A 15,140-nucleotide genomic window follows, 5' to 3' on the forward strand; every position below is an offset into this window, starting at 1 on the left:
CTGGTCTGTCCTGCTTTCCTCTTTGTCTTCCTCCTGCACAAATTTATCCAGTCGGGTTCTTCTTTGAGGTGGCCATTTCTGACCACCGCTGCAACCGCCTTTGGGAAAGGGAGTTTTGACCAGGGGGGAGAAATGTTGCTCCCCTCCACTCGGCTAGCAATCTCCCCCCTCTTCACCACCTCTATGGGGTGGCTTTAGCCCTGAATTCAAAGGATCGGGGTGGTCCAGTGGCGAGCACAGATTGAAACCGCACACAATCGCGGATTTTGGTCTGTTGCTGAAGAAACCCAAACCGGAAGCCCCAAACTGGGTTTTTTAGGACATTGTCATGAACATAAATCCTCTTCAAATTCTCCCAACACCTAGCAGCAGACTCTTCTCCATCTTATGACCATTCGAGGAACCACACCCAATTACAATTTTAGCATTCCCTTAAAGAAACAGCATTAAAATGTCTATCCTGGTTTATATATTTCCAATCCAACTGTTAGGTGACTTACATTCCTAACAGGAGAGGTTGGAATTCCCCCACATGCTACAAACAAAGAGAACTTTCTAACCCACCCACCCCGCTTCTCTGCTCAACTTGTCTTCCTGCTATTTCAAAGACTCAATTTACATAACAAGAGGGAAGGCAAACTTCCCATCTTTCAAGGGACAGACAAGCAGCTTCCTTTATTTCATCTCTCCCTGAACTAACTCAAAGAAAACCAATTTAGCAAACTAGCTTGTGTCCTGGAGTAAAGACAAAGGATGTGTTTTTCTCTATCCAGCATTTGCCACTAGGTGTCCAGCCATTTATAACTAAGGCTGTAAAACCTTCTCTGGCCAGTTTTATCGGGGCTATAAATCAAAGCTCCAGCAAGTAAGCTATGTGAGCAAAGAACAATTTCCTTTTCCTCATGAAGCATAGAGTTTGGCCATCTTATTTCTATGCTGGAAAAATTTAAGTATAACAAGACACATTGCATATAACCCTCTGAACTGTTTTACTTGTTAGATAAATTCCATCGAGTTAGAAATAAATACCTTTCGGACCCAACCACCCCTCTCCTTAAGGGCAACATCACATCTTGGTAAAGCAGCCTACATCCCCATCTGGTGGTCAAGAAGAAATTTACAGTGAAGTCAAATAATTCTTACCATTCTTTCCCCCCCCCTTTTTTTCTCAAGAGTGGGCAAGGAAGTCCCCCCCCTTTTTCTCTTCAGCCCACTGCTACACCTGGGGCTCAAAGAAAAATCTCCATGAGTTTTCCAATACGTGTTTGCATTGATAATCCCTTTTTTTGAAACTATTGTGGACAATTTAATCAATTCAATTCAAATGTTCCAACATTAACTGCAACCCAATAGACCTAAGCAAATCAGCCCACAGCTACATCTGGGGCTCAAACAGAAATTTCCCAGAGTTTGATTTTTTTTACACAGTTTCTCATATTTGACCAGAGTGTTTATCCAATGATAATCCCTTTTTGCAACTGTTGTGGACCATTTAATCAACTTAATTCAAAGGTTCCAAGAGTAACTGCAACCTAACATGGGTGTAGCAACAGCGTCTTCCTGATCCTCTGCTGCCACCTTGTGAAGCAAATGACAATTATAGGAATATTTCTGCGTTCTGCCCTCAAGTCTTCAGACTACGTTACGCATATTTCTGCATTCAGCCCTCTAGTCTTTGGACTTTGCGACACAACCTCTAGGGCCCCCTAGTGTTGCAAGCTCACAATGCACCCTAGAAGCAGCCATACTGTCTGCTGTGCTAGCATCGCCCAGACTCTGCAGTGCCACCTATGTGCTCAAGTATTAAACCCAGCAGCAATTCTACTTTCTGCTACCTGCTTGCAGCGCCCCCAAGTACAAAAAAAGGGAATTACACGGAAAACCACTAAAATTTTCCAAAGTTCTTCCTTTGCCAATTTGAAGCATGGCAACTTCCTCAGCCATGACAGATGTCTATGATGTACCAGAAGAACCGATTCCTCCACCCACCCTTGTTGTAAACATGGAGCCTGATTCCCGAAATCCAGTTTTAGTTGTCCAACCCTTTGGAGAAGCCGCGATACCTCAGAAGGCCTACAGCATAGGAAGACAGCATAGGAAGCTTAACTCACCCATGGTGAAATGCTTCAGAGAGGATTGGGAAAGGCAGTATCACCGTCATGCAGATGCATGGACAGAGCTGGTCAAGATCTGTGACACCCCCAAAAGCAAGTTGCCCCTCAAGAGTCCCTTCCTGATTCAGAAGGAGTTTAGAAGAGCACCTCGCATGGTGGAGAGATCAGTGAAAATAAGCTTAAATACATAGAGTCGAACCTGGAAGACCCAGAGTTCCAGGAACACATTCATTTCTTTGAGGAGGCAAACAAAGAACGTGAAGACAGTGTTCGGGAAGGCAGAAACTCCCTCCAGGCTGCGCTCCTCATTGCGCTACAGAAGGAGCAAATACCGAGGGAGAAGATCACATCCGACAGAGATCTTCAATCACAAGCAGCTTCTTTCCACCACTCAAAGAAAGCCTCCTCCATCCATCTCAAACCAGCTAGATTGCAAGCAGCTTCCAGTGTCTCTCACCATCCTTCCAGAACATCCTCCTGTTGTTGCAGTGCATCTAAGGCCTCCAGAGCAGCAAGTTATGCTGAATGAGCTATAGAAGCCCAAGTTGAAGCTGCTGCAGCAGAGGCAGATTTACATATTATGACAGAAGTGATATGGCAGAAAGCTGAAATGGCCAAACAACAAGCAGAAATGGTCAAACAACAGGCAGAAATGGCCAAAGCTCAGGCCAATCAACAAGCAGCAGAAGTCAAAGCTCAGGTCCAAGTGGACTTACTTGAATGACAAAGAGAGATGGCAGCGAAAACAGCACGGGCCACAGCATGGCAGAAGCTGGCCAACACTGCCTCCCTCAACTTCCACCTCGAAGATTTGGGAGAAGAGAGCCCAGATACACGGGTCAAGGCCTATGTGGATGAGCAGCACTCACTTCGAAATGAGCAGATTAAACCACCTCAGTTGCCTAACAGTCTCCCACAACCAGGGAAGCACAGAGATGAATCTCAACCACAGACTCTACACATCAGTTACGCAACTGATGTTGTATGACCTAAACAGCAACCTTCCCCAATTGATGTTTTATTTACTAAGCTCTGAGATTCTCTTCCCAGCACCAACAACCCTACTGCAATGTCTCACGCCCTGCTGGCTGAGCAACATAGCCCACCAGTGCCTATGACTTCTCCATGTGTCAACATGCCATCAACAACAACTGCCACACTCAATCCACAGGCAGCAGCATTCCTGCCACAACCTCAATACCATCCAGCTCCCAGGCACCACAAGGTAACCACGCCCAGCCTACACATCAGTGTGACGCTCGACCATCGTCCCCAGTATAGGAGAACAACATCCTCCATAAGTACTGGGATGAAGACTACAACTTGTCATTGACTTACAACCTGAACCCACCCTACAAGAATCCAGGGGGAGAACCCTCTATGTCAATACCTCCCCCCAACTCAGAAAATGCTGAAGATTACTGGAGAAACTTGGCTGTACAGAGTGGAAAGATAAATTTGCATGCCAACGGAGTTCACAGATTCTCTGACAAGCCAGGCGGCAAGTATCTAGTATGGAAGAAACTTTTCCTGCGCCCCGTTCAGGTGGCACCCTGATGAAATATTTGGACACTTGATAGCATGGCTAGGACCACAGTCTGCCGACATACCGAGGGCACTTTATGCATCCCACTTGGGGATCTGGCCACTGCCCTATGGTTATCATAGAAAAGGCTTGACGAACTGTATGGCACTTCTGAAGACGTAAAAGCAACACTCTTGGATAGCCTTAACAATTTTCCTAAAATTTGTATCGACAAGCCACACTGAATCATAGGCCTCGCTAACATACTTGTCCAGCTGAGAATGGCACAATGGGATCCCAACTTACTGGCACTCACCTGTCTCGATCACGTCGACACGCAGAACAAAATTGTTCGAAACCTTCTGCAGGTGCTAATTGAAAAGTGGCTCCAGTTGTCTGACACCTTCATGGCCAAGGGTTGCCACCGCTTTATACCCTTCATACTTCCTGAAGAATTTGTGTCCCACCAGGTGACAGTGTGCAACACATACCAGCCCCATGGACTCAGAGCTGTTAGTCCTTCTAATGATAGAAGATACAACTGCAACCATGTACCGCCCTCAGGCCCTGTGCACACTACCAGGGAAAGACCCTTCATGGTTGTCCATAAAACAGAGATCAACTCCTCCTCCACACACAGTTGGGGAGAGACTTCATCCCATCCACACCAAATTAGATCTCTGAACAAAAGGAGAATACAGTTTTGTCCTATGCACCACACTCATTACTTGCTGAACAGCTGCACTGGGTTTGCAGCGAAATCACTGACCCAACGAAAAGAATTGCTAAGGGAGTACCAGTACTGCTACAAGTGTTGCGAATCCAAACACCCATCCAAGTACTGCACAGCCAAGGTGCAATGTGACTTATGTCATAGTGACCAACACCTGACCGCTCTGCATCCAGACTCCAAGCCACCACCGCAGATACCTCGTAACCCTCCTTCAGACAAGGAGCCTCTACATAACATAGAAGCATGCAGGGGTCTTTGTCAGACTGCCAAACCTCAACCAAAACCAAGGATGAGTGTCAATTGCACAGCATTGCACTCCGACTCACTTAGCCAAAGTGTACCCTGAAGGATGCCCTGAAGATGCCGTGAAAATGTACGTGTGGATAGACACTCAAAGCACCTGCACTCTGGCCAGACCTGCATTCTTCGACCTCTTTGAGGTGCAAAAGAATGAACTTCCCTTCACCGTATCAATGTGCCATGGACCAAGAAGCACGGCAGGGAGGAAAGCTACTGGACTCTGCATAGAGTCATTGGATGGAAGTTCCTGGTTCCCACTACTGCCCGTATTTGAATGCAATGGGATACCAAACGACAGCAGTCAGATAGCAACACCTGAGGTCTCATGGCTCATTACTTTCCCGCTCTAGATCCAGAGGCTGAGATCCTACTCTTGCTAGGAAATAATGCCCCACGTGTCTTTCTCTTCTCTGAGTCAGTCGGTGGCCCTGTAGACACCCCAGTGGCCATCATATCTCCACTAGGTTGTGGGATCATAGGAATTGTCAGTGTCGATCGGATGCAGGCTCCAACCCAGGCAAATGCCTTAGCACCATCCATTCCAACAGCCTTCCGATGCCATTTACCACCATCGAAAACAAGAATGCCGTTCCAGACTAAAAGGCTGCCGGCAATCAATACACTGTCGCTAGGACACCCTAAATGGCCGCCACCAACCACCAGACATCCACTAAGACACTCTACATGGGCATATGCCTACACAACCCCCTTTCCAACAGCTTCCCAATGCCCTTTGACTCAATGGGTTAGGGGAGTTTCCCTCACTTTTGCCTAAACTCCCTAACTCATGGAAGCTGCTTTCTATCGCTACGAGATGGGTTAGGAGATAACTATCTTTTACTACAAAGCAGATATACAAAGGATTGGTCATTAAAGAAGAACTTCATCACAAATGTGAGTTATGAGAATACCTGATGAACCAATAAATGTACTTTGTTATGGACGTCTTGTTGAGTTATCTATCTGCTTCTGTACAGCTTATAAATCCACCTCTGTACAGGATGCAGAAAAAAATCTGTCATTTTTAAATTTCTTTTGATTGATTGAAACTGGGATAATACAACTTTTTCAGGGATTCCATCTTAATTTTAGGGCCAGATCAAACCAGATTAATATTAAGGAAAAGGATTTTAGATATAGAAGGCCAAACAGAGATCACTGCTTTTTCTCACAATATAATAACAAAATTTTAGTGCCTAAACCAGTTTCACATTTACATCATATCACAATCCTCAAATTCAGTAGAGCCTCATCTGTGGTGGATTTAATATTCTTCCCATAGCTGTGCTGGAAAGGAAATATAGGGAACCTCATATGAAACTTAATGCTGCCCCTTTGCCGTGAGTGCCATAGAAACTACAGCTCATGTCTTTCTGTGTTGTCATTTCTACAGGGATGTCTGCCAACAGTTAATTGCCCTTTTAAAGATTTTTATGGCACTCAGGCAATTTTTACTTGCATTATTTGTTAGGCAATGAGGACAACTCAATTCCTCTAAAAATAGCAAACGTTTGCTACATTATGTGTTAGCTTCTCTCAAAAATGCTTGCCAATAATTTTGATGTTAAGGGTTAATTTTGGAGCGTTTTTTGGTCAATGACAAAAATAAGGTTTCTGTTTGTTCTAATTAAAATTTATTGAATTTATTTATTTAATTCATTCATTAATTTATTTTTGTCATTGAAAATGTAGCACATGAAAGGTGGGCTTTCACTCCCAAGTAGTGATAAAACATGGGCAGAAAGTTGAAACTTGGTTCCTCTGTTAGATTTTTGATTTAAGTTGGACCTCTTCACGTCTAAGTATTAACCACCCTAAAAGTTCAGGATAGATGCCATTCCTTGATATTGTTTTTAATAATGAAAATTCATGAAGAAATGGAAATATAGGGAGAATCTGATATGACCTTCTAAAAATAACTTGAGTTTTAGATATATCAGAGAAGATTTAGTGGTCCTGGACTTTCATCAGTTATAAATCTGTTCATATCTGCTATGTAATTGTATTAAACTTGTATGAATATCAATAAACTCCATCCCATATTCACTAAAAGCCAGACATTTCTGAACACAATTAATGTTAAAGATAGTTGAAGCATGGCTGGAGCAACCAAAGCACAGAATCCTAAAGGCAGCAGTCCTTATACCATCCAGCATATACTTGGTGCAGAGAGAGAGAGAGAGAGAGAGAATAATATTGTTTTATCAGGTCGTCATAGCTCCTGATATTATTGGCTCAGAAAAGTGACTAGTCCATTGGACTAAAATTTACATTTAATTATAGCTTGAAAGAAAACTTTTCTGAAATGGCGCATCATTGGTACTAGCTAAATTGTACAGAGGGATTTCTGATAAGTGCTGGAAATGTAGTCAACATCCAGGTTCATTTAATCATATGTGGTAGTCTTGCAAATATGTGAAACATACTGGATAAACATAACAAAGAAAGTGCAGAAAATATTTAAGATACAAATATTTATGAAACCTGAAGCGTTTCTTTTAGGTATGATGGACAAGCCAATTGAAAAACAATTTGAGGTGTTATTCCTTCACATGGTGATGGCTGCAAGGATTGTACTTGCAAAACTTTGGAAAGAAGAAGGAATGCCAGCTGTTGAAGAATAGATTTTGAAATTGACTGAATTAGTGGAGATGGCAAAATTAACTGCTTTGATTAGAGATAATGGACTAAACAGCTTTATAAGAGACTAGAAACTGTGGGTTTTCCATGTGTTAAATACAACTGATGGTTAACAGAGGAATATAATGTTTAGCTTAACCTGTTGACTGCTCTCTCTCTCTCTCACACACACACACGCTACACAAATGCATGTACACACATACATGCACACACAAGTGTGCGTGCGCGCACACACACACACACACACACACGTGAATGTATGTGTGTATAAAAGGGGCAGCAAACCTACAGCTTTTTCTTTTTTTCTCAACACCCATTGGATCCTACATTGATCAATTTTCCTCATTTTTGTACACTATTTTTTTCTTTTTTGTTGTTTCTAGTGTTGACTGTTTGCTTTTGTTTTGTTCATTTTTCTGTTTTATATTTTACTTTTTATGATAAAACAATAAATAATATTAAAACAAGAAAACTGATTAGCAATTTCTGTCCCCTCTCTTTTAGAATAAAATTGCAATGTAAAAAAACTTGAAAATCATCTTTAAAGAACATATTTACCTTTCGTGACATGTAATGTAGAGCAGAATACAATGAGCCAGCTCATGTGACTAAATCCTAGAATGGTTTCCATTTTATTTTCTGTGTATACAGGAAAGAATTCTAGAATGGAAGAAATTAGCTGTTTATTTGTAAAAAGTTTCCAAGTCTATACATTGTTTAATTACTTTGTTAAATATTGCATAAAACGTGCAATGTTTTAATCAGTCCAAATGAAGATTTCTATGATAGACAACAGGTACTTTTCAAGGCATTAGATAATTATACCAGCAGCTCAAAAAATATATGACCCCACTATTTTATAATGTGACAAAATGTGATATAATTACTTCCAAATGATTTTTTTTTCAACAAAGAACAAAATAAAGCTTTGATAATAGCTGATTTGAAGAAATTCTACTTTTGATTTCTGGACTTTTAATGTTGCATGTCTTTAAAAAAAATGGGGAGAAAGAAGGAATTGGAAAAAGTTAGCAAGAGATTGAATTCAGCAATAGAAGCTGATCTGCAATATTTTTATGTTTACTTATAAAGCTTCCAGTTTGGTTAAAAGTCTGTTGTCCTATTTAGTTTGTCTCTTTACTTTCAGTTCTTTTTTTATACTTTCTGAATCATCTAGTTTTAAAATTTGCTGTCTTCTTTCTCCATATCAGTTAAATGAGATTTATTAGCAGCTAAATAAGGCTAGGGGGAACCTTCAAACAGTTGACATTTAGTTACCATCTACATTTCTAAAAGTACAATTCCCTAATCACTGTAGGATAGCCAGATAAATGTTAGCCTGATATATTTTCTGAGACAAAAGCCCAAATTAAAGAAATTCTGTTAGAACTTTTTATATCCCTACTTCAAATTTCCATAAGAAAAAAGAGGGTCTCCTTAGCTACATAATTCTTCAAATAGGTATGGTATCTTTCAATAATATCCAGTACATATTTGAATCAGTCTCAAGGACTGAATACATCTCTACATTCACTATGAGCTATTCAAAAGTATATGATTATAGGATTGCAAAATTAAAACATAGTTTGTTCAAAGAGTTTACTTCCAAGCAAAAATGCATGGGATTTTACGTGAGCAGTGACAGCAAAGGATATCTTAATAGAATACATACTTCAAACCCCTTGCATTACCAAAAATGTTTTGGTATCCATATAGTATAAACGTATTCTTAAATAACACAACTGCAGAAAATTCAGGAACTCTTTAGTGTCATTCCATTTCTTAATTCTGATGAATATAGCAAATAATTATAATATGTCTAATAAGAAATAGGAAAACGTTCTACTTACCATCTAATATTCAAAAATAACTATACTAAGGCAACAGTCAAACAATACACATAATTTACTGTTATGGTTTATTTTAAATAAAGTACATATAAATAAGAAAGTATAGATCCAGCCACATATATGCAGTCATGAAGAAGGTAGCATTTATAACATGATAGCCTTTGAAGTAAAGAGGAAAGATAGGGGAGTCTGTTTAAGGGAGAACAGTTTTTTATTGGATGGAGAAAATAATATCAGGGACATTTAAGACTGACAGAAAGATAGAAGTATGTGTATATTATATTGGGAGACATTTTAGGAGGTTTAGAAATCCCAGATTACTTTAGATGATAAGAGAATGAGAACTACAGTTGGTTGAGGTACGATAGCTGTCAATTACCATGCTAACAAAAAGGCAAGAAAGTCTACTTGGTAAAGCTTTTGACCATGGAGACAGTCTAACCATTAGGCTTACAGTTAAGCAATTGTTTTGGTGAAAACTTACCTGTGATATCTACTTATCTGTTGTCATCTAATTATCTTTTGGATGGAGAGTTTTACTTACCTTATTATCTTATCAGGCCTCAAGGAAAACATTGTTTCAGGGAAATTGTAAGAACACAGTTGTAGAGAGTACAGATTCTTATTCTCAGAATCAATCTTACGTCAGTAAGTTCCTGTTTAGAAAAAAGGGGAAGTTAATTAAAGTTAGGGTTGAATTCTTTTGTTTGTTTTTTGTGGGATATGGAAATGTATATATAAATGATCCAAGAGTGATGAATACACATACCACACATTGGGTGGAATATGTATATTATATGTATATGTATGTACAGTGTATACAGTATATATTTTTCCTTAGGTGTATTAATAAATTGAAGCCTATTTTCATTTCAAATTTTGATCACAATTATATGCATATATTATGTATATGTGGATGTATACATAGATGATCCAAGACTGCGGAAGACATGTACCACCCATAGTATATCTTTTTTCTTAGATGCATGTAACTATTAAAAATTGCCTGAATCCTTTCATAGGCCATTGTATTTATTCATAGTACATCAAATAGTAATTTATTGATGTCTTTCAGGCCTGCACTGAAACAATGGGCTTCTTAATTAGCAATATGGCAACCTACTCCTTCTGGAGTAGCAGGACCATACTGATGTAGCTGATTTAGACTTGCCATTCTCTTATATTTAGTTCATAAGCAAGAAAAGAACGCTCTAATGACAAAATGTAGTGGTCAGTTTCAATGTTTTTAGTAACCCATTCGATTAAACCAAAAAATTGTACTATATTATCCACATTAAACTGACCATTACAACATTATTTACTTTTTAAAATTCTCTATCAGGGAAGGTCTCACTGTGCAAAAAGAAAACCAAAGATTCAGAATATGATAGTCAAAAAACATTTCAGGGAATTGTGATATCTATAATTGCTTCATGAAGAATACACATTTCCTCTTTTCAGAGTTCCTATTTTCACAGTACTTCAGCTAAGAAAGAAAAAGAGCATGTGCTCTGCAACGGTCAGTTGTTAACATATAATTATGATCAAAATTTGGAATGAAAAGAGACTTCAGTTTATTAACTTTCTTTAGCCTAAAAAGGGAAAAAAGTATAAAAGGAGAAGCATAATAACTACTGTATAACATACTGTTGGCAGCTCCATTTCTATTTGAAACTATTAAAGATTTATATATCTCAATCAGATAGTTACATAGATATCCAGCATAAATACTCCCCATTGAATCATGTCTACATGAATACTAATTTTGGTTTCAGGGGAATGACAAGCTTCACATCCTTATTTGGAAGTAAGCATTGTTCCACTTATTGAACAATTTGTAAAATTCACAATTCATCTGCAATAGATTGTGGATTCATAGCACATGAGATAAGACTTTACTGATTCAAGCATTCCAATAATACAGGCAATTAGACCTGAAAAATCCAACTACAATGTCCCCAGTTGGGAAGAATGCTGAATACAAGAGGGAGACAGAGGGCTGACCAATCCTGATATACTGTATTATCAAGGAACTTAACTTGATATACAGCATAGACCCCAAGTTAGTAGCTTTGATATCCACCATTAGCAAGAGGATCTTGAGAACTTACATAAGAACTAACAAGCAACGGAATAAGTAGCAGAATTGTCAGAACAACTAACAAGACAAGACAAGAAACAATGGATGGAAACTAATCCAGGACAGAAGCAACCTGGAATTAAAGACAGACTTCCTAACAGTGAAAACAATTAACCAGTAGAACAGAAGTTGCCTTCAGAAGTTGTGGGTGCTCCATCACTGGAGGTTTTTTAAGAAGAGACTGGACAGTCACTTATCTCAAATCAGAGGTGGTATTCATCAGGTTCTGACCAGTTCTGGAGAACCAGTAGCAGAAATTTTGAGTAGTTCAGAGAGCTGGCAAATACCGCCTCTGACTAGCCCCACCCTTATCTATTCTCTGCCTCCCGAGTCCCAATTGATCGGATGCGTCTTCTTTTGTTGCCCTCACAGGAGAATGGAGGTGGAAAGCAGATTAGCGGGGTGCAGAGGGAATGTGATTTTGCAGTAACCTTCCCCCAAGAGCAGGGAGGGAATGAAGATTTTATAGTATCCTTCCCTTGACATGCCCACCAAACCACACCTATCAAGCCATGCCCATAGAACTGGTAGTAAAATTTTTTGAATCCCAGCACTGTCTCAAATGGTGCAGGGTCTTCCAGCTCTATTTTGATTGATTGATTGATTGATTGAATCACACTGTTTTGAGAAGGAGGGGCCACTCTTGAACTTTGGGTGGGTAAACCCGGGGCAAAGAGGTTAATATGATATATATGAAATTAGACTAATTCGATATCCAACAAGATTATTTCTCATCTATTTCATACAATCATAAAATTAAAAGGTTGGGGGAGCTCATGGTGCCCAACCTTCAGCCCAGTCAGGAATCTACTACTACAGTCTTTCTGACAAATGGCTTTTTAGCCTCTCTATTTTTTTAAAATATAATTTTTACTGAAGAAATTTTAACTAAATAAAACAATGCAAATATCAGATAAAAAGAAACCCAAAGAAAATAAGGAGGAATATAGAATAAGAAAAAAAAATAGAAAAAGAAAATTGATAGATATTTATTTTATTTATTTATTTATTTGATTTGTCAATTGCTTACAAGATAATAGGTATAAGGATAAACATAGTTATGAATACATGAAATGAATACATAAGAAAAATAAAAGAAACAATAGGACAGGGACGGTAGGCATGTTATGATAGTGGGTGGAATGAAGAACAGGACATGGCAGCAGTCTTTCTAGTTCTTTAATTCAGTTCCGGAAAAGCAAGGAAGAAACCGTGCTGCAGCAGCTCCTTTTAAAGCAGTAGCCCCCAACCTTTTTCGAACCAGGGACTGGTTTCATGATTATTTATTCTTCCACGGACCGGTACCTAGTAACATGAGACGCCACCGCCATCGGGACAGCTCTTCATTCGAAGCCGCCCCCTTATTCGATGAAACTAAGGCGCGAGCACCCAAATGCTGCTTTCCATCTGAAAAACCGGAAGCACTTTCCTTCCAAAAACCTGGAAGCAACCGAAAACCCGGAAGTGCTGTCGAAACAAGATGGCGGTGCCCAAGCTTTGCGGCCTGGTAAAAAATGATCCACGGACCGGTACCAGTCTGGGGACCAGTGGTTGGGGACCCCTGTTTTAAAGGACCTGTCTGTGGACTCCAGCCACTGACACTCATTTGTTTTTCCCACTTGAAAACAGACCAATGAGCGAGGCTGACATCATCTCCTGACACATATGTAATCCAGAGGGAGAGTTGAGAGAAAGAGCAAGGGATTCAGGCAGCACAAAAGATCTGATTAGGATTGTTCTATCTGCATAATCTATTTTAAATTCTATCCCACTGTATATTGCAATGTTTTCAATAAATGTACCCTTTTATAACAATCAATGAAACCATCCAGAAAAACCAGTCTATCTCTCAGGCCACTTCCTACCAAAATTCTCCAAAGTCTTTTATATTTTCTCCCTCTAAAAATCTAGGGAAATTGACATGTTTTCCTTAATGTAACAATATAGTTTTAAGGAGACCTGTCTCTTGCTACAGTGTATTGTCCCATGCAGAATCAGAGCAGGGAATTTATCAAAATATTTTCATTTATATTGTCTATAGAATTGAAATAGCCACCAATCTGAGTCTTGCAACACCAGGCTGATATTACAAAATTCATCTTAAATAATATATGGAAGGGCTCATGTGGAAAGACAACTTCCTGGACTGCATTAACTATGAAGAGCACAGCATACAATCAATTTTGTTTTTCATGCCAAACCTGAATTTTCATTTAATTATGTGTTTTTTTTACATTTCCAGCTGTATTTCTACAGTTTTTAGTTTTGTTTCCCCTTTACATATTATTTACTGCTGAAGTCCCTTTTTGTATAAGAAACAAACTTACAAAAAGTGTATTTCTTTACCTTCTTGATTATAAACTGCTTCATTATATCACTACATTAAGTTATTGCCATTCCCTCCCCACCCCAAAAGTACAGGGAAATAGAGTGAGACATCAAGCTCAAGCTATCTCTTATCTGATCTAAAGCAGCAGTGTCCAACCTTGGCAAACTTAAGGACTTCAAATCCCAGAATCCCATGTGGTTGGGGAATTCTGGAATTTGAAGCTCACAAGTCTTAAAGTTGCTGAGGTTGGGCATCCCTTATTTTAAGTCTTCCCCTCTTCTCATTGGATTTCTTCTCATGGAAGAGTTGGAAAATATCTTAGAGGCCATCTAATCCAATGTTGTCCTTGATGCCACTTCTTCTACAACATCTTTGACAAATGACTCTGCTTGAATATGTCTAATGAAGAAGACTTCATCACTTCAAAAGGTCATCTGTTCCACTGGATGTTGGCTTATACTCTCTTCCTGATTTCTAGATTGAACCTTGCAATTTATGGGTAAGGATAGTTGCAAATCCATATATTCTTTCCTAAAAGTATTCAGTATTGTACACTTCTTGTTCTCTTACTTCTCTCAGTGTCTGCCACAATAGCCCTTCTTTAACCAGTAGTTTAAAATTAATATAGCCAGCTTCATAGCCTTTTCCCAGTTTGTGGTTAAGTTCACAGAGTTTGTTTTGTTTGTTGGCTTTGACTTGTTAAAGTAATGGGATCAGTAAACATTGATTTCTGGCTTAGTGTTGTTATATGTGAATGTAATCATGGCTTGTTCTACAAATCATAGTTTTAAAAAGCTTAGTACATGGCTGTCAAACTCAATGTCATCACTTGATGTCACATGATGTATTGCAACTTTTTTGCCTTTGCAGAGCTGGGGTGGACGTGGCCTGCACGTGATGCATCTGGCCCACTGACCACCAGTTTGACACCCCTGGCTTAATATGGTACATGAACCCAGTGTATATACTGTATATTTTTGATCCACGTTTTTCTCATTTGATTTGATATTGTATGAAATTGGATGAAAGCGAAAAAAAGGAGTTTCAGGAAATTGATAATATTAAACTGTTATTTCTATATAAAGCCATAACAAAGAGCAGTATCAAACATTATGCTTACACTTGCCACATTCACCACTGGGTGGCATAGGTACTCAGTCAATAGTGTTTTCTCTTGTCTCTTCTCCTTTTCCCCTTTGCCCTCCCTTCCCTCGTCTGCTTTCTTCTGCAGCTGAGGAAGCAAAAAATGAAACTGTGGAAACAGAATAAAAGTATCAGTCATCATTAACAGTTAATAGGAACATAAAAAGTTTGAAAAGACACTCCAGTCTTAATTAGTTTAAAATATGCATCTCATTCCCATTCTGCTGGAAACATTATAGTCAATATTTCACTATAATACCTTCATTATAAGAAATTAAGATTTAATATTAACAGATTTAATTTGGCGGACTGATCATGCTAAATATTGCTAATAATACATGGTTGAAGTGTAGTTTGAGTATACCA

The 15,140-nt window shown here is 39.1% G+C and overlaps 1 protein-coding gene across 2 annotated transcripts in view; it reads right to left on the reverse strand.

The window, feature by feature from the left end:
- The window catches only part of LOC113440852 (interleukin-5 receptor subunit alpha-like), a 29,449-nt gene extending 19,638 nt beyond the window's left edge, over positions 1-9,811 (reverse strand). For both annotated transcript variants that reach the window (XM_087938410.1, XM_026707497.2), the window contains exons 1-2: positions 9,707-9,811; positions 7,871-7,972 (exon numbers count right to left, since the gene is read on the reverse strand). In XM_087938410.1, coding sequence (XP_087794536.1) covers positions 7,871-7,943 — 73 coding nt within the window. In that variant the 5' untranslated portion in view covers positions 7,944-7,972; positions 9,707-9,811. The remainder of the gene's footprint in view (positions 1-7,870; positions 7,973-9,706) is intronic.
- Positions 9,812-15,140: the final 5,329 nt, after the last annotated feature.

Source organism: Pseudonaja textilis, chromosome 8 (assembly GCF_049901715.1).
Source record: "Pseudonaja textilis isolate UNSWEBS1 chromosome 8, rPseTex1.2, whole genome shotgun sequence".
Lineage (NCBI taxonomy): Eukaryota > Metazoa > Chordata > Lepidosauria > Squamata > Elapidae > Pseudonaja > Pseudonaja textilis.